This window comes from Phacochoerus africanus, chromosome 9 (genome assembly GCF_016906955.1).
Source record: "Phacochoerus africanus isolate WHEZ1 chromosome 9, ROS_Pafr_v1, whole genome shotgun sequence".
Taxonomy (NCBI): domain Eukaryota; kingdom Metazoa; phylum Chordata; class Mammalia; order Artiodactyla; family Suidae; genus Phacochoerus; species Phacochoerus africanus.
The window spans coordinates 54,724,652-54,745,116 of record NC_062552.1 but is presented as its reverse complement, the minus strand read 5'-3'; the positions used below and the strand labels follow the sequence as shown (position 1 = coordinate 54,745,116).

General features: G+C 54.8%; 1 protein-coding gene across 1 annotated transcript in view; it reads right to left on the bottom strand.

Moving 5' to 3' along the window:
• UROC1 (urocanate hydratase 1) overlaps positions 1–20,465 on the bottom strand; it is a 36,903-nt gene that overhangs the window by 5,277 nt on the left and 11,161 nt on the right. The window contains 15 exon segments of the mRNA XM_047796134.1: positions 3,808–3,889; positions 7,630–7,729; positions 8,851–8,949; positions 11,360–11,430; positions 12,346–12,467; positions 13,533–13,605; positions 13,712–13,809; positions 14,308–14,437; positions 14,440–14,486; positions 14,738–14,800; positions 15,851–15,939; positions 16,820–16,963; positions 17,046–17,112; positions 20,159–20,220; positions 20,327–20,455. Coding sequence (XP_047652090.1) covers positions 3,808–3,889; positions 7,630–7,729; positions 8,851–8,949; positions 11,360–11,430; positions 12,346–12,467; positions 13,533–13,605; positions 13,712–13,809; positions 14,308–14,437; positions 14,440–14,486; positions 14,738–14,800; positions 15,851–15,939; positions 16,820–16,963; positions 17,046–17,112; positions 20,159–20,220; positions 20,327–20,455 — 1,376 coding nt within the window.

The following is a 20,465-nucleotide window of genomic DNA, read 5'->3' as shown; positions in this document are numbered from 1 at the left end:
ACGGAAGAACATCAGCCTGCAGGGTTACAGCTCTGGCACATGTTGGGCCCCAGCCTGGTGTCCTGCAGGGAAGATGAGTCCCAGAACACCTGCTTTGAAGGCAGCAGGGCTCACCTGCAGGGGCCCGGCAGGGCAGAATGAGAAACAGGCTCTGCCCTGGAGGCCACACAAAGCCCCAGATGCCTGGCACCCAGGCCAGAAGCTGTCACTCCCCAGGAACCTGGGCCAGACCCACCTGCTGTCCTGAGGGGCTCCTGGGGAGGGGGGCTCACCCTGGGGACACAGACCTGGTGGCTGTCCTTCAGCCCAGCGGATGCTGGTGCTGGGGCTGCCATCTTAACTCATGAGCGCCTAATGGGCTGTAAGTGCCAGTGCTGGGAGCCTCAGGCCACATGACAACTACTGGGAAGGGACGCAGCCCGACCACCAGCAGATGGGCAGCCTGAGGACTGAGGAACCCACTGCTTCCTCCGGACATGCCCCTGGGCACTCCCCGCCCACCAGGGCAGCATCCAGCTGTGGACAGGCTGTCACAAGCCCCACCCACGGGGGGGGGGGGGGTAGCATCCAGCCCCGCCCACCCGTGGACAGGTCAGCACAAGCTGCTAGGCCCAGCTCAGCCACCAAGGGGCAGATGCCAGAGACAAGAAAACCATGATCCTACAGCCTGTGGAGCCAAGTCCCCAAATGCAAACTGAAACTACCCTACAACCAGCCAGGCCCTGGCCCTTGGGTGACTAGAGGTGAGAGCTGAGCTGGGATGCATAGGACATCCCCTAGAGAGGCCACTTCTCCAAGGTCGAGAACACAACTAACCTTACATGGCCATAAAAATACCTACAGGAATTTAGACAAAACAAGACAGCAGAGAAATATGCTCCAGATGAAGGAACAAGATAAAAACCTCAGAAGAACTAAGTGACTTGGAGATGGCAACCTGCCTGCGAAAGAGTTCAGGGCTGTGATGGAGAGGCTGGTCCACAAACTCAGGAGGAAGAGGGATGCACACAGTGAGAAGTTAGAAGACATGTTTGACGAAGCATTAGGAGATGTAAAGAACAACCAGACAGAATTGAAGAATACAATAACCGAAACAAAAACTCACTAGAGGGAATCAGCAGTAGACTAAATGAGGAGAACAGATCAATCAGCTGGAAACGGTGGAAATCACCGCCACCAAACAGAAAAAGGAAAACGGATTGAAAAGAAATGAGGACAGTCTAAGAGACCACTGGGACAACATCAAAAGCATCAACGTTCACATTATAGGGGTCCCAGAAGGAGAGGAGAGAGCAAAAGGGGCTGAGAAAATATCTGAAGACATAGTAGCTGAAAACCTCCCTAACCTGGGAAAGGAAATGGTCACCGGAGTCCAGGAAGCACAGACAGTCTCATGCAGGATAAACGCACAGAGGAAACACCAGGACAAAGAGTAATTGAATAGATGGAAATGAAAGAGAAAATGTTAAAAGCAACAAGAGAAAAGCATCAAGTTACATACATGGAAATCCTCATAAGGCTACCAGCTGATTTTTCAGCAGAAACTCAGCAGGTCAGAAGGGAATGACATGATATATTTAAAGTGATGAAAGGAAAAAACCTCCAACCAAGAATACTCTACCCAGCGAGGCTCTTGCTCGGATTCAATGAAAAAAATCAAAAGCTTTGTAGATAAGCAAAAGCTAAGAGAATTCAGCACCACCAACCCGCTTTACAACAAACACTAAAGGAAATTCTCTAGGCAGAAAAGAAAAGGCCATAACCGGAAACAAAAAAAATTACGAAATGGGAAAGCTCATGGGTAAAGGCAAACACACTTAAAGGTAGGAAATCGCCCGCAGACAAATATGATGGCAAAGCAGCAGTTGTGAGCGGGAGAGCACAGATGCACGGTGTGTAAAGCCTGCAGGAGTGTCTGAGGGATTAAGTTATGCACGTGTCTGATGCATCCGAGGCACTTTCGCAAAGGAGTCCCCAAGGGCGGCTGGTAAAAAGGGCCTTGGTGCCAGCACCTTGCTGGCCTGCACTCTGTGGGGGCCTGGCGGACACCCTGGTGGGCTGTGCAGGGCAGCAGTGAGTAGTGTCCTGAGGTCCTTGTGTCCGTTCTGCCCCATTATGCCCTCTGCTAACCTGTGAATGTGTCACAGATCCTGGGACATGACAGATCTGGGCCCAGATCCGGCTCTACCACCAGCTCAGTCCCTCCTTCAGAGACACTCAACTCCAGATCTGACCTCAGCAAATCTGGCACAAAGATGCCAGGTACCCAGTAACCTGGCACTCTTTCCCACTGGTTTCCTCCAGCCTGTGTATCTGGAAGGACACCCGCTTCTGTCACAGTTTCCATCAATTAGGGCTGCGTGACTGGCCTGCAGCTCAGAATCCCAGCTTCAAACGGCCCAAGGCCAAGCCAGCTCATGGGATGCTCTTCAGCTGCAGCTGAAAGACTTGGCTCTAGAGGGCAATGCCAGGCTTGATCTGACCAAACGGGATCAGAGGTCAGTTCAGAGGTGGCCTGGCCTGGGGAGCTTACTCCCTGAAGCCAAGGTGCCCCTGCTGCTCCAAGGGGCCAAGAATCCAGCATGGCCAGAGCTCCCCAGGTGACCTGGCAGAGTCACCATGCAGGTGCTGCCCAGAACCACCTCTGCCTCAGTTTCCTTTTCTGTAAGGGTATTTCTTTTCCAATATTAAGTGACAGTGGATTTATAGAGTTGAGCAAATACTTGTCACGTGGTCCACTTGCAATAAATGTTTGTCATTCATTATTCTTAGCAGTGAATGCGACATCATGATTTATAATAAATGTTTGGTCTTTGTCCACAGCTCCTAAAACCCTAGGAATTTCCCAGAGACCCCAGATGGATCAAGTGTCTTTGTTTGTCAATGAGGAGACTTGGGAAATCTCTGAGGGAGGGACCAGGGGAGTCCACCTGTACCCTGGGGCAGGGGAGGCATGGAGGTGGAATCAGTCACCAGTGGCCAGTGATCCAGACGATCAGGCCTGATTAAGGAATCCTCCATGAAAAGCCCTGAGATTGGGGGACCACAAGGCTCCCACGTACCCCCAACCCCATGAGGGCCTCACCCCATGTGTCTCCTCATCTGGCTCTTGATTCCTATCCTGCTGTACCCTTTGTAATAAATCACTGACCTAATGAGTTAATGGGCTCCCTGTGTTCTGTGAGCTGCTCCAGTCACCGGAACCTCAGGTCTATAGCTGGCTGGTTGGGTGAACATGTGACACCTGAGATCAGCCTAGTGGGGGCAGTGGAAGGGAGCAGCCTTGGGGACTGTGGGATCAGATGTTATCTCTGGGTAGACGGTGCTGGAACACCTAGATGCTGGAACTTGGGACAGAGCTGTCAGGATGTCTTCCTTAGGGAATTGCCACTATCATCTGGAAAGTATCGCAGAGGGGCCAGCCCCCTCATGGTGCAGGCTGGAAGCAGGCCTGGCCAGGCAGTGGGCTGGGACCCAGAGAGCCCACAACCCAGGTCCTGCCTCCCAGCCACGGCCCTGACAGAATGAAGGGACGGGGCCAGGACAGTGCTGGGAACTCCTGGGAGAACATCCACGAAAGCAGCATGAAAGCAATGGAAAAGGATGCTATTACCGGCATCACAGCAGCCTGTGGTGTCCCACGGGACAGGGGAGACCCCAAATTTGGGAGGTTCGGCAAGTCCCCCGTTTCCAGCTCACACAAGGAGCAGAGGGAACTTGGGGAGGCAGGCCCAGGACCCTGGGGAACCCCAAGACTTCCACGGGAGCCCCCCCACACACACACCACTGGCTCTCTGAGCTTCTTACCAGCCAACACCCCCACCGTTGTGAAGAGCAACCCAGGTGGCTCCCCGAAAGGCATCTCCCACGAAGTTCTGCACGGCCATGTCTGCGGAGACAGAGCCCTGTCAGCCCCTGAGCAAGGTGGCCAGGCAGGGCCGGCAGGACAGGGAGGGACCAGGGGGAAACTCTAGGAACAGCAGTGGGTTGTGTTTTCAGAGCTGAGCAAAGCAGGAGCAATGGACTCATGCCTGGTAACATCGTTCACCCTCCCTGTCCTTTGCTCTCCAGCACGAGTGCCAGTCACAGAGCTCCAGAAGCACAAAGGACAAAGGAATTCAAAGGGAGGCAGTGGCAGTTTTAGCTCAGATGACAAAGAGCATCAATCCCACCCTTAAAATAGGCAAAATGGTAGGGGACAATTACCAGCTGCGCTTGGCCCCAACAGAGGGGCGAGGTCCTGGGGCAGCTGATGAATGGGAACTCTGCAGGGAGGTGGCTGCACAAGGGGACCCTGAGCCTCCCCGTGTCTAAGGACTTGCTGAAGAACAAGCCCAAGCTTGCCTGAGACACAGCCCAGGGACACGGACAGAAAGGCGTCAGCACCCGCTGGTGGGCTCTTCCTCCAACCCCCCACTGGTGGCCACAGAGAAAATGGGGACAGGGGGTATCCTGAGAATGCTCTCCTCCAGTGCGGGGATGTGAGATGCAAGAAATGCCACTCCAGGACTTGGAAAAGGCCAGGGAGCAGATCCTCCCCTGTGGCCTCCCCTGAGACGTTCGTCAAAGCCCTGCCCATATCTCAACTTAAGACCTGAGAAACTGATTTCAGGCTTTGGACCCTCAGAACTATGAGGAAACATATTTGCAAGACAAGTTTGTGGTAAGTTGGTACACTAGCCATAGGACATGCATGTAAACTACATTAATATCAGAGAATTTCAGAGCCAGCAGCATTATTAGGGATAAAGAAGGACATCACATGCTGATAAAGAGGTCAACTCTTGGAGTTCCTGTCATGGCTCAGTGGTTAACAAAGCCCACTTGTATCCATGAGGGTGCAGGTTAAATCCCTGGCCTGCGTGAGCTATGGTATAGGTCACAAACATGGCCTGGATCCCATGTTGCTGTGGCTGTGGCATAGGCTGGCAGCTGCAGCTCGAATTATACCCCTAGCCTGGGAACCTCCATATGCCATAGGTATGGTCCTTAAAAAAAAAAAAAAAAAAAAAAAAAAAAAGGAAAAAAGAAAAGAGGTCAGCTCTCCAAGAAGACACCATAAACCTAAACAAGGGTGCACCTAGCAACAGTTTTAAAACACACACGGCAAAGTGGGTTGAAACCAAAAAGAGAACAGAGAAATCCATAAATGAGCTGGGACATCATTGCCCACCTCTCAGTAATTCAAGGAACAAGTCGGCAGAAAGTCATTAAGAATCTGGACGACAGGAGCAGCATCACCATCTGATTTGTCCTAACCGACACTTAAGAACAAGCCTCATGTGGAGTTCCCGTTGTGGCTCAGTGGTTAACAAATCTGACTGGGAACCATGAGGTTGCGGGTTTGATCCCTGCCTTGCTCAGTGGGTTAAGGATCCGGCATTGCCATGAGCTGTGGTGTAGGTTGCAGATGTGGCTCAGATCCTGCGTTGCTGTGGCTCTGGTGTAGGCCAGAGGCTACAGCTCCGATTCGACCCCTAGCCTGGGAACCTCCATATGCTGCAGAAGCAGCCCTAGAAATGGCAAAAAGACCAAAAAAAAAAAAAAAAAAAAAGAACAAGCCCCACATAATGGCAGAATACATCTTCTTCCCAAGGATACCAAGGTAGACCACATTCTGGGCCATAACACAACCCTTAACAAATTTAAAAGAACGTAATGAATATAAAATAAGTTCTTTGACTATAATGGAATTAAATCAGAAGTCAGCAACAGAAAGATATTTTATTTATTTATTTTTTTTGTCTTTTTTTTTGCCTCAGCATATGGAGGTTCCCAAGCTAGGGGTCTAACCAGAGCTGTAGACTCCGGCCTACACCAGAGCCACAGCAATGCAGGATCTGAGCCACGTCTGCGACCTACACCACAGCTCACAGCAACACTGGATTCTTAACCCACTGAGCAGGGCCAGGGATCAAACCCATAAACTCATGGTTCCTAGTCAGATTCATTAACCACTGAGCCACGACGGGAACTCCCAGAAAGATATTTTAAAAATCTCCCCAAATTAGGAAAGTTAAAAAGGTACTTCTAAATAACCCACAGATCTAAGAGGATATCTCAAAGGAAAATTTTGATTGTTTTGAACTGAATGAAAATGAAAATATATTATGTAAAAATTTGTAGGATGCTGCTAAAGCAGTGTTTAGAGGACCATTCATAGCATTAAAATATTTTTATTAGAAAAGGAGTTCCCATTGTGACTCAGCAGGTTAAGAACCCAACTAAAATCCATGAGGATGTGGTTTTGATTTCTGGCCTTGCTCAGTGGGGTTACAGATCCACCATTTCTGCAAGCTGCAGCATAGGTCACATGCATGGCTTGGATCCTGCATTGTCATGTTTGTTGTGTAGGCTGGCTGCTGCAGCTCCAATTTGACCCCTAGCCTGGGAACTTAACATATGCCACAACTGCAGCCCTAAAAAGAAAAGAGAAAAAAAAGGAGGGGGAGGTTTAAAATCTGTAACCTTCGCGTCCACTTCATGAAAACCAGGGAAACAAGAAGCAAATTAGGAGTTCCCATCGTGGCGCAGTGGTTGACGAATACGACTAGGAACCATGAGGTTGCGGGTTCGATCCCTGCCCTTGCTCAGTGGGTTGATGATCCGGCATTGCCGTGAGCTGTGGTGTAGGTTGCAGATGCGGCTCAGATCCTGCGTTGCTGTGGCTCTGGCGTAGGCCAGTGGCTACAGCTCCGATTCAACTCCTAGCCTGGGAACCTCCATATGCCGTGGGAGTGGCCCAAGAAATAGCAAAAAGACAAAAAAAAAAAAAAGAAGCAAATTAAACCCAAAGTAGATAGGAAGATGGTCATACTAAAGAATAGAGCAAAAACCAATGAATTTGGAAGCAGAGAAGCAATCAAAAAATCAATTAAACTAAAAGCTTCTTCTTTGAGATGATCAATAAAATTGATACACTTATAGTCAAATTGATCAAGGAAAAAGAAAGAAGACACAAGCAACCAACTTGTCAGGAATTGTGCAGGAATGAGTGTAGATACCACAATTGACTCCACAGACATTGAAGAGATAATAAAGGAATATGATTCTATACCCATAAATTCCATAACTTAGACGAAAGGGACCCATTCCCCCAAAAAAGTGAAGTACTATTCCTGAGTGTCACCTCCTTCCCTTGGGACCCATCCATAATGGAAGGAGCCTCAGGTGCTAGGGATGAGAGAGCCCCCCAGGACCAGGACACAGGAGCTGTGATGACTGTGGCAGTCATGGTGGACGGGGCAGCAGCCCCTCCCCGAGCCCCGGCTGCCTGCGGGAGCTGATGCAGCACACACATGCTGACTAATGCTGGCATCCATAGTGGCCTCAGAAGGAGGATGTGCTATTGCCCCCACTTTGCAGACAGGGGCACGGAGCACCTGAAGATCACCTGGCAGTGATGGGCCAGGCATGCCCAGGTCTCAGCCTCCACCTGCCAGGTCTGCCCAGTACTTGCCCAGCTTTACAGCGAGCCCAGGGGTGGGCTCTGCCCTGGGTGCACCACCCTGTGCCACACCTCTCAGATGCCAGCCCTGCCCCAACATCATGACTGACCAAATGAATGAACCCATCTTTAACTACAGTCCAAACCCAACATAAACATGTCAAAGGCTCTGTGTCCCTCACCCGCACAGAAGGCGGAGCCGTCATGAATGTTGGAGGTCTCCCTAAACGGGCTGTCTGTACCACTGACGTCATGGTGGTCTCGGCTCAGGACCACTGGCGCCTGCAGGGTGGAAGGACACAAGAGGTCAGCCAACAGCGTCCCCTGTGGCCCGGCAGGCAGAACTCAGGGGTGGGCCATGCCAGACATGCCTCAGATCCCCTGGAACTAGGGTCTCTGACGCTCCCGGTGGCTGCTCAGAGACGCTTCCCACCTATGGGCTGTGCTCCCCAGCTGCTGGATCTGAGTCCCCTCAACCCCATCCGGCCATCATCATGTCCATTCACAGGACAGCGGAGGCCAGGAGAGGATAGGGGGCCTCCCCAACATCATGAGGTGCAGGGGACAGGCTGGGGTTTCATCCCCATGAGAGGTCTTGGGTCCGAGAGGCTGCCCTGTCCCTGAACAGTGACTTTGCTCCCCTCTTCACCTCTGCCCAGTGTTCCGGCTCCTTCTGGATACTCAGACCTCAGCTCTGCAGAAAGGCCCATCCTGACCCCCACTGCCCCCCCACGTCACCTCACTCACTCTTCACAGAGCTCGGCACCTGATATGCTCTAAACTGATACCTCTGCCTGTGTATCCACAGCGTCCCCCTATGTGGACGAGGTGGGACTCTGTCTACCTTGTCCTTTGCATGGTTACCCCTGTGTTAGAACAAGTCTGGCACAAAGGAGGCACTAAGGGAGGGAGGGAAGGGGAGGGGGAGGGGGACAGAGGAGGAGGAGAGGGGAGGGGAGGGGAGGGTGAGGGAGGAGGAGGGGAGGGAAGAAGGAGGGAAGGAGAAGGGAGGAGGAGGGGAGGGAGGAGGGGAGGGGTTGGGGGAAGGAGAAGGGAGCTGGGAGGGAGGAGGGAGGAAAGGGATGAAGGGAAGGAATAAGGGAGGGTGGGCTGGGCTGACCAGCAGGCAAACGGGAAAAGCAGGGAAGTTTGTCATGGTTGGAAAGTGACAATTCAACACCCTGGTAGGAAAGCAACAGGTGCAGCCCTCACACCCATGCTCTGAGGTTACCTGAGCCTCCTCTCTGAGATGAGGCTCAGAGAGGGCCCCTGACTGCCCAAAGTCACACAGCAGGGACTGCATCGGAAGCTGGGTTTGGGGACAGGCACCCAACCTCCCGGGGCTGGTGCTGGCTCTGGCAAGGAGCCCAGGGGAGCCCCTCCCACAGCACAGGACAGGCCACCTTGATCTCCCCACGGGCGATGGCTTGGTTGAAGGCCACAGCAATGGCCACACGACCCTTCTGGTCTGAGTACAGGATCCTTGCCTGGGAGCCCACCACCTGTGAAGAGAAGGGTGAGGGCTGACCTGCTGACGCGTGGAGAGACACTCAGGGGACATCCACCAGCAGCCAGACAGTAACCTCCAGGGAGGTCAGGGAGGGCCTGAGGCCCCTGAGGTGGGGGCAGTTCTAGAATCTGTGGGCCTGAGGCCCGTACCTACGTCCAGCCCTGCATCTCCGGCGCACATCCACGTGCAGCCTGGCCTCCAGATGTCCCTCATGACCCTTCATCGCAGGGCCCGACTCCTGGAGGGGCCTCTGGGACTAGACTCACCTGTCTGGGGCAAGTTGCCAGCTGGAGTCCTTCCAACGGTAGTAACCTCAACCCCACCCAGGGTGACCAGTGTGCTGGCCTCACTCCAGCTTGGCACCAGTCTCCTTGGAGAGTCTGTCCCTGTCATGGGCCCTGTTCTCCAGGTGATGAAACAGGCCCAGGAAGGCTAAGCACCTTGGCCACCAGGACGCAGCTCCTGGGGGCAAGGGATTGGGAGGGTAGGAACCAAGGGGAAACAAAGTCTTCCAGAAGTGAGGAGTTCCTGTTAGCACAGCTGGCCTCAGCCAGGTGCCATCTGCTAACATGGACACTTTGGGGAGCTGCTGGCAGGGTAAGCGTCTTAGGGAACCAAGCTTCAGTTTGGGAAGATGAGAAAGTTCTGGGGATGATGGTGGTGATGGCTGCACAGCAGTGCTGAGTGCCCCTGAGCTGTGCACTTCGACATGGTTAAATGTAAATTTATGGCCTTGATGGGTGCCACACACCTGTGAGCCTCATCCTCGCAGCTTTGCACCCAATGGCCAGACTTTACTATGCACCAGCTGCCTCAAATCCTTTTAGGAAAACCTATACCACAAGTCAGCACTCAGAGATTTTCAGATTTCTTGGATCCAGAAAAAGAAAACAGCAGTAACTGGCCCAGGATTGCCAGCTGTTTCTTTTAATGTGTACCTTAAAAGAAACAATTGGAGTTCCTGCTGTGGCTCAGTGGATTAAGAACCTGACTAGTATCCATGAGGTTGAGGGTTTGATCCCTGGCCTCGCTCAGCAGGTTAAGGATCCGGTGTTCCTGTGAGCTGCGGTGTAGGTCGCAGATGCAGCTGGGATCCAGCATGGTTGTGGCTGTGGTGTAGGCCGGCAGCTGTAGCTCCTATTCAACCCCTAGCCTGGGAACTTCCATATGCCGTGGGTGCAGCCCTAAAAAGAAGAAAAAAAGAAAAAGAAACAAATTTAAAAAGGACAACCTTCTTTGATGACCATTTTTCTTGACAGAGAGCAATGTGAAGCAAGTGGGAAGGACACAACCGCTGAGTAGCTTTAACTCAAACACACGGGGAGTCCTGCTCGTAGGCTTGGGGACAGTGTCCAGCTGGTCACCCACATGTCCTTGTCCCCCCCCACCAGCTCCCTTGGTGGCCATGCCCCTGACCTGAGGCCTGGCCTCCGGTCCTCTCTGGACCTCCCCTGGACTGGCCCATATACCTCCACCTCCTGCCCTCCCCTCCCCAGGCCCAGGCCCTTGGGTCCAGCCGCAACTCTCAGGTGTCTGGCGGTCACAGGGACCTCTGTGGACATGCAACACGTGCAACCACATGGCCAGGAGGAGGGGGCAGCCTGCATGCTTGGAACTGGACCTGGAAGCCCAGGGTGGGGGGCGGGGCTTAGGGCAGGCGTGACAGAACCTTCCTGGCCCTGGGACCCCAAGCCAAGGACCCACCTGTCTAGACATGGTAGCAGCACCTGGCCACCAGGGTCTGCAGCCAAAGGCATGTGAACCAAATGCCCATTTCTTATTTTGTCCTGGTGCACCTGCCGGCTGCCTCCTCAAGCCCAAGCATGGGCTATTCACACCCTACTCCCCAGCCCAAACCTACACTTAGACCTGAACCTGCAGGTCAGCTCCTCAGAGACACCCTTCTGCTGGGCCTGTGTAAACCAGTCCCCACACAGCAACACCCGATTCGGGATCACACCCATGATCACAGAAACAGGCGTGTGATCACTCCACTCAGCCCTGGCCCAGCAGAGCCTCAGAGGGCCTGCTCCAAGCCCGGCCCCACAGCCAGGGAGCAGATGCCACCTCCAGCATCTCTACTGTGCTGATAGGAGGCTCAGAGGGGCCAAACCACTCACCCCAGGTCACAAGCTAAGAAGCCAGAGGGCCTGGCTCCAGGGCCCTGCAGGGCCACCTCTCAAGAGCTATTTGTGGAGTGACCAGAGGAAGAAATTGCCTACTTGCCTTGGTCACTGCCCCAGAGCCCAGGCCACCTTCTGAAAGACCCTGGGCTGCTTTGTGGCCCATGGGGACACCATTACCTGAGCAGTCCCATGGGGTTCGCACCTGGGTGGCAAGCAGCACCCCACCCAGGCCAGGTCCAGTGGTCCCCCCTGCCCCCCACCAGGCCAAGCCCTCACCAGCTGGTGCTTGGCAGCCTCCCGGATCCAGCGGATGTTGTCCATGTACTGCAGCTTCACAGCAGGGTTCACTGTTGGGGGAGGGGGGGCAGACTGTTAAATCTCCAGGAGTCCTGTGAACCGGTGGTTAATAGACATTGATAAAATTTTAACTAAATAAACATACACTTTTTAAAAATTGTATAAAAAGTGAAGGTAATGTTCACACATTATCATTTCTTAATTACTTCACTGTCTTTTTCTAGGATCTATGCCCTCATGGTTTTCTGCCTGGGGGACACGGAGACTCCCCCGCCGAAGTGAGCCCTTAGAACAGTGGCAGGGGGCCCACCAGCAGGTTGCTTCCTTGGGGGCCAGGTGTTGAAGGTGAAGTGGCTCCAACCCCAGGAGACTCCTGCCTGGATTTCCAGGAGAAGCCCCGCCTCCCCTCCTCCCCAGCCCGCTGGCCCCGCCCACGCTGTTGGCCCCGCCCACACCACCGGCCACACCCACCGGCTCTCTAGCTCTGGGTCCCCTAACCTGGATCCCTGCTCAGGCTACCTAACGTGGGTGTGGGTGGCTCTGTAAAACTGGCCCCTGGGGATTTAAAACAAGCAGGAAAGGCCGACCAGCCACCCACTAGAGAGAAGGGAGAAGCTGCAGAGCATTAAGGCAGGAGCCTGGCAGCGGTGAGGGGCACCAAAATAACCACCTCCCCTTCTCCAACCCACACACACAAGGGACCATGGTAGGCCAGGGCATCCAGCCAGGGCAGAACCAGCCCTCTGTCCACAGACAGAGCTTCAGACAAAAGTTCTGACATGAAGAATGGCTGCTCACGGAGGTGATGGTGTGGACAGCCAGAGGCGGCTACACCCAGGGCCTCGTTCCCAGTGCCCTCAGGGCCAGGCAGGGGACCGTGCGTCCAGGCTACCCCTGCACTGCCAAGCGGGAATCTAGGGGAGCTTTGGAGGCCACCCACCCACCAGCACCTCTGACAGCCTCACCTCCGCCAGCAATGGCCTCCTCCAGCACAGATGTGGCCAGGTGATCCGTGACCGCCAGGTCCTGGGGGTCCCCTGATGTGCACACCCAGCGGAAAGGCCCGAATCCCTGGGAGAATATGTCCCTGCGAGGGCAAATGGCTCATTCCCTGGGGGCTGCAGCCCGGCTGGGGTCACCATGATCCAAGGCTGGGGAAGCCGCCCAGGCTCAGAACTGAGGGGTGAAGGTTGTGTGCTCATGGGCATATGCAGCAAGTGGGGTGTTGGTGTCCAGAATTGTTGGAAGCCCTTAAGCCACTAACTGGAGAGTAATTTCCGAGCCCCACCCCAGGCCCCTCAGTGTCCCTTCCCCCAGCTCCCTGTCCCCTCTGAGGGCTGCAGGATCAGGGAGCTGAGACACAAATAAGCAGAAATTCCTTAAGCTGCTGTCAGAGACAACTTGGAAGCCAGGAAACTAAAACTAAATATTGGGAGAAACAGTAAGTGAAGATTTGCCTAAATTTGCTTCAAGTGGACAAATCTTCTGAGGTAACTCCAGGCAGAAGGATGCAGGGACCTCCCTAGGTTGCCCTCCACTGCCCCCCAGGGAGTCCCCAGCAGCCCTGGCCCATCTCTGGCGCCCTCCCCAACCACAGTGAACTGAAAAGGATGATGGCATCTCACACCCTGCTCTGGTCCCCTCTGGTGCAACCCCCTCCACCACCCCCACTGGTCCCCTCTGTGTACTGTCCCCCATCTCCACCACTGGCTCCCCTCACAGCTGCTCAGGCCCAAGCCCCACCCTCTCCTTTGCCACACAACCCTGAACCCTGCTTGTTCCCCCCCTCATGGCATGGCCAGGAAGGCACACAGGCTGCAGGGATCAGGCTGTTAGCTGCCAACTGCTCAGGGCTCAGGTGTGGCTGAGGTGGCAGGATGGGCAGCTCCCCAGACGTGCCATCCAGGACCATGGGATGGGAGTTTGGGGTGTTCACCAGAGGTGACCTCAGCCCAGCCCAGCATCCTGTTCTCTCACTGAGGACCTACACAGTCTCCCAAGTTTCCAGCTCCTCTCCCCCTGCATTTTGGGGTGGAAACCCTGTAACTCAGGGCTGGGGCCACTCAGGGCTGGGCATCAGTCTTAGCACATGGCCTGAGCTGTGGTCAGGGGGGCTCTTCAGGCCCAGATGCTAGAAGGGCCCGTGACTCACCCCATAATATGCTGGACATATGAGGGATAGCGGAACTCCATCTTGCTGGCACCGGGCTTCCCCACGTCAGCTCCTGTGTGACAGAGACCCACCCAGTGTCACCTGGAGACACTGAGCCCCAGCAAGGCCGAGGCCCCACGAGCCACACCCCTGGCCCCTTGCCACCTCCCCCCTCTCACCTGCTCTATGGGCCTCTAAGAGGAAGGCGTTGCCGTAGTCCCAAAAGAAGAAGTTCCCCTGGGCCAGCCTGTTGATGGCTGAGACATGTCTCCTCAGGCTGCCACAGACGGTGTGGGGGTCAGCACCACACCCCACACCCCACCAGCACCAGGCTTGCTGACTACTCCCCCCCCCCCTCCCCCACCAGTGCCTCCTGCCTGGAAGCCCCATCCCTGTTGGCTCCCCATATCCTCTTCCCCTTCAAGACCAGGTAAACTAGTGCTTCCTGACACCAGCCCGTGAGGCCTGGGCCCGGGCTTCATGCTGAACAAGCAGCGCCCTCTTCCAGAAGCACCTCAGGTCCCCTCCCTCAGCAGTGACTCATCATGGACACAAGCTGGAAGTTGCACCCTGTGTTTTACAGGGGTCACCCCAGTCTGTCCCCCAACACCCCCACAGGCCTGTGCACCCATGACCTCGTCTCACAGAGGAAGAGACGAGGGTCTTGCCCGAGCCACCCAGAGGGCCACGGGGGAACAGGGCAAAGGCCAAAGCTGCTCAGTCCAAAGCTCCTGCAGGCTGTGTGCACCCCAACCCTGCCCTGGGACCTGGTCACCTTTCCTGGACCAGGCCTTTGAAGGCAGCGGGGTCGGAGGCCATGAGGCTCTGAGCCTCCGCAAAGCCCAGCTGCACGGGGTAGTAGCCGCCGTTGAAGGGGTTGTGGCAGGATGTCTGGTCTGACCCAGGTCCACCAAGAGCTCCCCCGTCGTGTCCAGTTCATGGACCAGGCGCTCCCTGAGGAAATGTGGGTGGTCAGGGCGGGGCAACACCGCCAGGGCCAGCTCAGGGTCCGGCCAGGGACACTGCAGCGTGCCTTCCAGCCCACAGGACCAGGAGCCAGGCATGGAGGTTAATCCCCACCCCATGGGAGCAGAGCCTCAGGCTGATACAGGAATCTGTGTCCCCAGGGCACCTGGCCAGCTCTGGGACCCTGGCTAGAGGCAGCTCACCTGGGGCTCACCTCAAGGCTGCCAAATCCCCCTTACCAAAGATCCACCACGTTGCCATGGTAACCAAGGCTGAGTGCCTCCTTCCTCTTCCTGGCTTCCCTGGAGGGGGCAAGGCCAGGAACCATGGTACACCGCACCTGCATGGCTGCCTACCCACCAGCAGGGGGCCCCAGAGCTGCATGTGGGCAATCAGACTGGAGACATGGGACTTAAGAGGCTGTCTCTGAGGACCCAGACCCAAAAGGAGCAGCAGACTTGAATGCCCTTGTGACAAAGGTGACAAAAGTGTAGAATTCACTCGGATTGCTCCTAGGCCTCTCAAAGGGATCTTTGTAGAACTCACTCAAGGCCATCCTCAGATAGCAGATCATTAAAGATGATTCTACACGTTATTCAGAGGAAAAGGACAAAAAATGAAAGCACATTGGGGGAGCAGAAGATCTGAATACATGAAAGCCCTCACGATACGGAGGCTTGCCCATTCCGTGTGTGTCTTCCACGGTGCAGGGAGCAGGGATGTGACAAGACAGGCTAAGGCATGTGTTACGCTGGTCTCTCCTGACTGCGTGTGGTTATGTGTGTGACAGTGGGAATTAAGCTGCCGGACTTGTGTGAGTGACAAGGGGGGAAGGCAGGCGGAAGAGGGACTTTTAGAATGTCTCAGCAGTTGGAAGTGCATGCGTGGGAGTGTGCATACGTGTGAGCATGTATGTGCATGGGAGAGTGTGTTCCAGATCCATGCGCTCCTGCAGGATGGGAGCCAGATCAGGCAAAACACTTCGTGCCACACTAGGGGATTTCTCCGATCATTAATGGGGGTTTTCTGCAAGTTTTACAACAATCTATGTCCCCAAAGTATCCAGTCTTGGTTATGGGGATGTTTCTCAGATTCTGTGTTCACATGAGCCCCGGAGAGCCCGTGGATGGGTCTGACTGCAGCCCCCATGCCCAGGTGAACTTCCCACAGGGGGCTCAGGCCTGCAGAGCAGAACAGCCCCCAGGGCGGTACCATGCCCTCCCACTGAGAACCCAGGAGACACCACACAGGGAAGAGCCCAGGTACCACGCGGTCAACCCGGCCCAGGTTCCCACACACTGTCAGTAGCGACCAGTGAGCCCACATAGAACAGCCCAGGCCAGGAGTTGTACCTGAGTCTTTCAATGCAGTGGTCCAAGCTGTTGGTCACTTCCATTAGCCAGCCTTGCTGGTGGCGTTTCCTGAGGGCCGCTCCATCCACCTGGGACCACAAGGCACAGGGCTACCGGCTGCGATCACCCTGTGTAGGTCACCCCCTTTCCCAACAGTTTGGGGCAGACCCTCCGAGCGTCTTTCAGCATCTCTTCCCTGCTGCCCTCTATATCAACAAACCTGGATCCTATTCAGGGCGACACTGCTCAGCCCAGGGAATGAATCACATCTTGGATAATCACAGCTACCCTCCCACTGAGCCAGTACTGACCAATGAGGTCTAAGGAGTTTCTCAGACTTTGCTTTCCTGCTAAAATAGAATCAGCCACAGCTGGACTTCCCCTTCTCCCTGCTTTGGATATAGATGGGAAGTCTGGGGCTGGGGTAGCTGTTTTGTATCCATGAGGGAAGCCCATGTGACTCTGGAGATGTTAGCCCTGACACATTCTCACTGCTTAGGTGAGAAAAATAAAACCCCATTTGTGTCAGCTGCCCTTACTGGGTTTGGAGTCACCTGCAGCCAAGTGGACTCCTAACAAGGACACCCATGTATGTCACAGGGTTCATAGCAGCCAGGCACAAACCCCCACTGGTGCATACCCCCCAGGGCTTTCCTGGAGACCCTCTCCTCTTCCCTTCCTGCCCAGGGGGAGGGAGCCAGGGGGAGGGCTGAGAGCCAGGGGGAGGGCCAGCCATTGTCCAAGATGGGAGTCTGGTTCCCTCATTCACAGGTTTACTATGTTAGGGGGTGAGGGGGGAAGGGAGGCAGAGCCTCAGGCCCACACTTTCAGGACAGAACATCAGCAGGCACTGGCCCTGGAAGGGGATTGGTACATGATGATTGGTGATTGGCACTGGTTGCCCAGGGAACCCACGCTGGGAGGCTGGGGATGCTCTGGAGGGGTCAGGAGGCACTCTTGCAGGCTCACCTCTGCTATCACACCGATGCAGCCCACGATGACTGCGGCTTTGGCCTGGGCGCCACTCATCCCGCCCAGCCCAGAGGTGACAAAGACCTTGCCCGCCAGGTCCTCGACACCCAGGTACCGACGCCCGGCGTTCAAGACAGTGAGCTGCAGGTGGATGAGAAGTCGGCTTGCTGTCCATGCAGCGCGCCCACGCCACCCCACCCTGGGCTTGTGCACCACCTCTCACCACCGTGCCGTGGACGATGCCTTGGGGGCCAATGTAGCAGTAACTGCCCGCCGTCATCTGGCCGTACCTGCCACAGAGGAGCAAAGAGTGTGGCACTGTGCCAGCCCCATGGTTTAAAGTGGACATCATCACTGCAAATGGATGGAAACACTCTCCTTACTAGACAAGAGAGAACTATAGAGAAGGCCACTGCCCCCCAGTTCTGGCCCCCCTCAGACCTCTCACAGACAGACAGGTTTCAGTCTCTTAAAAATGAATAACATCAGTAAAAATCACACTGGGTAACATTAGCCCCTCCTGGGGAAGAGTCACACCTGTCACCGCATCCCCACCTCATGTGCAGCAGCCGGGTCCAGGGAGCTGGGTCCCTCCTGCAGGAGGACGACGGGCAGGGGTGGGGGTGGTGGTGGTGGTAGGGGCGCTTGTCAGGATGCCCACCGCACACTTGAGACCTTGCGCCACAAGCGGTGAGTGAGACAGACACCAGGACCTGATGTGTAGGAACCTTGTGGCGGGAGGTGCTGTTGTCATTGACATAAATGGCCTCACTCTGAGGGGGCCCCTCTGCAGCAGCACCCACACACCCTGTGTGGGTCTCCTCTCAGCCCTACAGCCAACGGCATCCAAGAGCACTGGATGTCGCCTCTCCCTGTCGATCCTCTGGGCAGCTTGGCTTCGCCACAGACACAATAGTGAAGACCTCCCCTGTGCCTCCTGGGCGTTGGGCAAGCACTGGACATATGAACAGATAGAGTCCAGTTCTAGGGTGTCTGTGCCCAGTGGAGCATAGCCCATGTGCATCTCATGATGATCATCCAGTGTTCGAGTCTGGGGCAACGTGGTGGGAAATGGCAGCATTTTGCTGCTGCCTCAGGCGTGCCCTTCCCCGAGGAACACAGGGAGCAGGAACCCTCCTGGGTGCTGTGCCCCACAGCTTCCCTGAGCCCATCTCAGTTCTGGGTCAGGCTGGGTCCCGATCCCACAGATGCCAAGCTGTGTGCCATCTGGAACCTCTGCTTCTTCTTCCAAAAGAGGGGAGCCACTGCCCCTACCTTGCCAGTTGGCCTGAACAGAACACAGTTGATGCCATAACCATCCATCAGGGGGTGGGGGTGGGGGTGTGCTCCCCAGGGCCCCACCCACTAGAGCAGGAGCTATTCATATACCCTCTTTGTAGGTGAGATCTGAGTTTCAAGGCTGCACAGGGATGGGCTGGCAGAACTGGAGACCGACCTTAAGTCCTCCTGACTGTCCTGCTGCCGCTGCTCCCCAGACCATGCTTGGGAGTAAGATCATGGGGTCAGAGTTTTCTCTGTTTGGAACTTTTACCCCAGGCACTGGATGTGTCCCTCCCCGTGACCCCGGGCTCGTGATGTGGGTCCTACTTCCCCGTATTCGTGGCTGCCTACTTCCCCCACGTCCTCCCCATCACGGGCTGCTATCCCCAGTTCCATTTTTGTCAGTCTGACAGTGAAGAGGCTTTGGTCTGGTCAATGGTAACCCCCTCCCATCACCACTGGCCATTTGCATCTTCTCTTTAGTCAACTGCCTGCAGCATCTGGGGTCAGCCCTCGGGGCAGCCAGACCTGGTCTGAGTCTGTAGCCCTCTGCCCCTTTAAATGTCCATCCTCAGCCTGGGGAACTGACCCCTGGCCACACTAGGCAGGCAGCAGAGCCAGATGCTGACTGTCCCTCTGCTCCCACCAGGGCAGAAGAGGTGGTCAGGCCATTTAATAAATTATAATAACAGCAATATATTACATAACAACAGTAACGACTTGTGAAAAAGCAAAAACGTAGCCGGGTTTCTGAGCCTGGGTTTCTTCCTCCACAAAGTGGAGGGTCCCTAGTTCAGAGGCATCTGGTGGTCTTATAAACCATCAGCTTGAGCCTGCTGGACCGGTTTCCCCGTGCTGCAGACTTGGTCACACTCTGCATGGCTACGATCCCAGCGCGACAGTCCCAGAGACCCACAAGGACAGGTCAGGGATTTCCTGTCACGCTCTTTACATTCCCAAAGAACTAGAAACAATCCAAACCAGGTGGCAAGGAGGCTAAAGCAATGACATTGCAACTGGGTACTGCAGGTAAGATGGGAGTCAGCCCCCCTCTCCCGAGAAGGGACAGACACCAGGGCAGCAGATGCAGAGGGCATTGCCCGTGCTGGTCAGTCACCTCATCCAAAGTCCACACAGCAGACGCTGAGAAGGACACAGAGGACACTGTGAACTGGGGTGTCAGGGGAAGGGGCTTCCCTCCCACTGTGGCTCCCCACAGCATTTGAGAGAACACCTCCAATTGGACAGTTAACGTGACAGCACACACAGGGGGCTGGGTCTGCACAGACACATTCGACAGAGCTCATGGAACGGAGCACGTGATGTGTGTGCATTTGTGCATTTGCGATGTGTATATTTCACTTCGAAAGAAAAAACACTGTAGGAGTTTCCATCGTGGCATAGTAGTTAACGAATCCGACTAGGAACCATGAGGTTGCGGGCCTTGCTCAGTGGGTTAAGGATCCGGCGTTGCCGTGAGCTGTGGTGTAGGTTGTAGATGCAGCTCGGATCCAGCGTTGCTGTGGCTCTGGCGTAGGCTGGTGGCTACAGCTCCAATTAGAGCTCGAGCCTGGGAACCTCCATATGCCGCGAGAGTGGCCCTAGAAAAGGCAGAAAAGACAAAAAAAGAAAAGAAAAGAAAAGAAAAAACGCTGTAGGCAAATACCGAATCCCAGGCAAGAATATCTGCAGCTTGCTTTAAGATGCATCACAAAAATGATCATGGATAGTGGGAGGAATAGATAGAGAGGAGAGAAAGAGAGTTTAGTGGTGTGTTAATCACAAAACTTTGGTGTTCCTTGTTAATTCTTTCAATTTTCTCTACGTTTGAAACTCATCATGAATTGTTGCAATAAGTAGGATTACATTCTATGTTCACTTACACGCATATAAAAAGTGTAGGCATAGCCATGAAAATGAGCAGGAAATATGTAAATACGAAATTATGCTACAGAGCTTTGATTGCGAAGGCTTTTCAAAATCATGGTTACTGTGGCTTCACGATTTTACAGGAAAGCCAAGCTAGAGCCCTAGAGAAACTGAAACAGCACTTACATGGTAACTCCCATGGCGAAGAGCTTCTCATACTCTATCCTGGAGGAGTAGTTTGGAATCACCTGGAAAAGAGGGGTGGACAGGGGGCTGTAGGCAGCACCACGCCCGCGGGCACGATGGGTAGGTATGCGTGGGGGCACCTGGCTCTCCCGCCGCCCTGAGACCCACCATCCCATTGGTGATGACCAGCCTTGGGGCCCCAGGGCTGCTGGGAAAGAGGCCCAGCGGGTGCCCGCTGTACATGACCAGCGTCTGCTCCTCCGTCATCTGTGACAAGTAGGACATTGTCAGCCAGAACTGCAGGGAG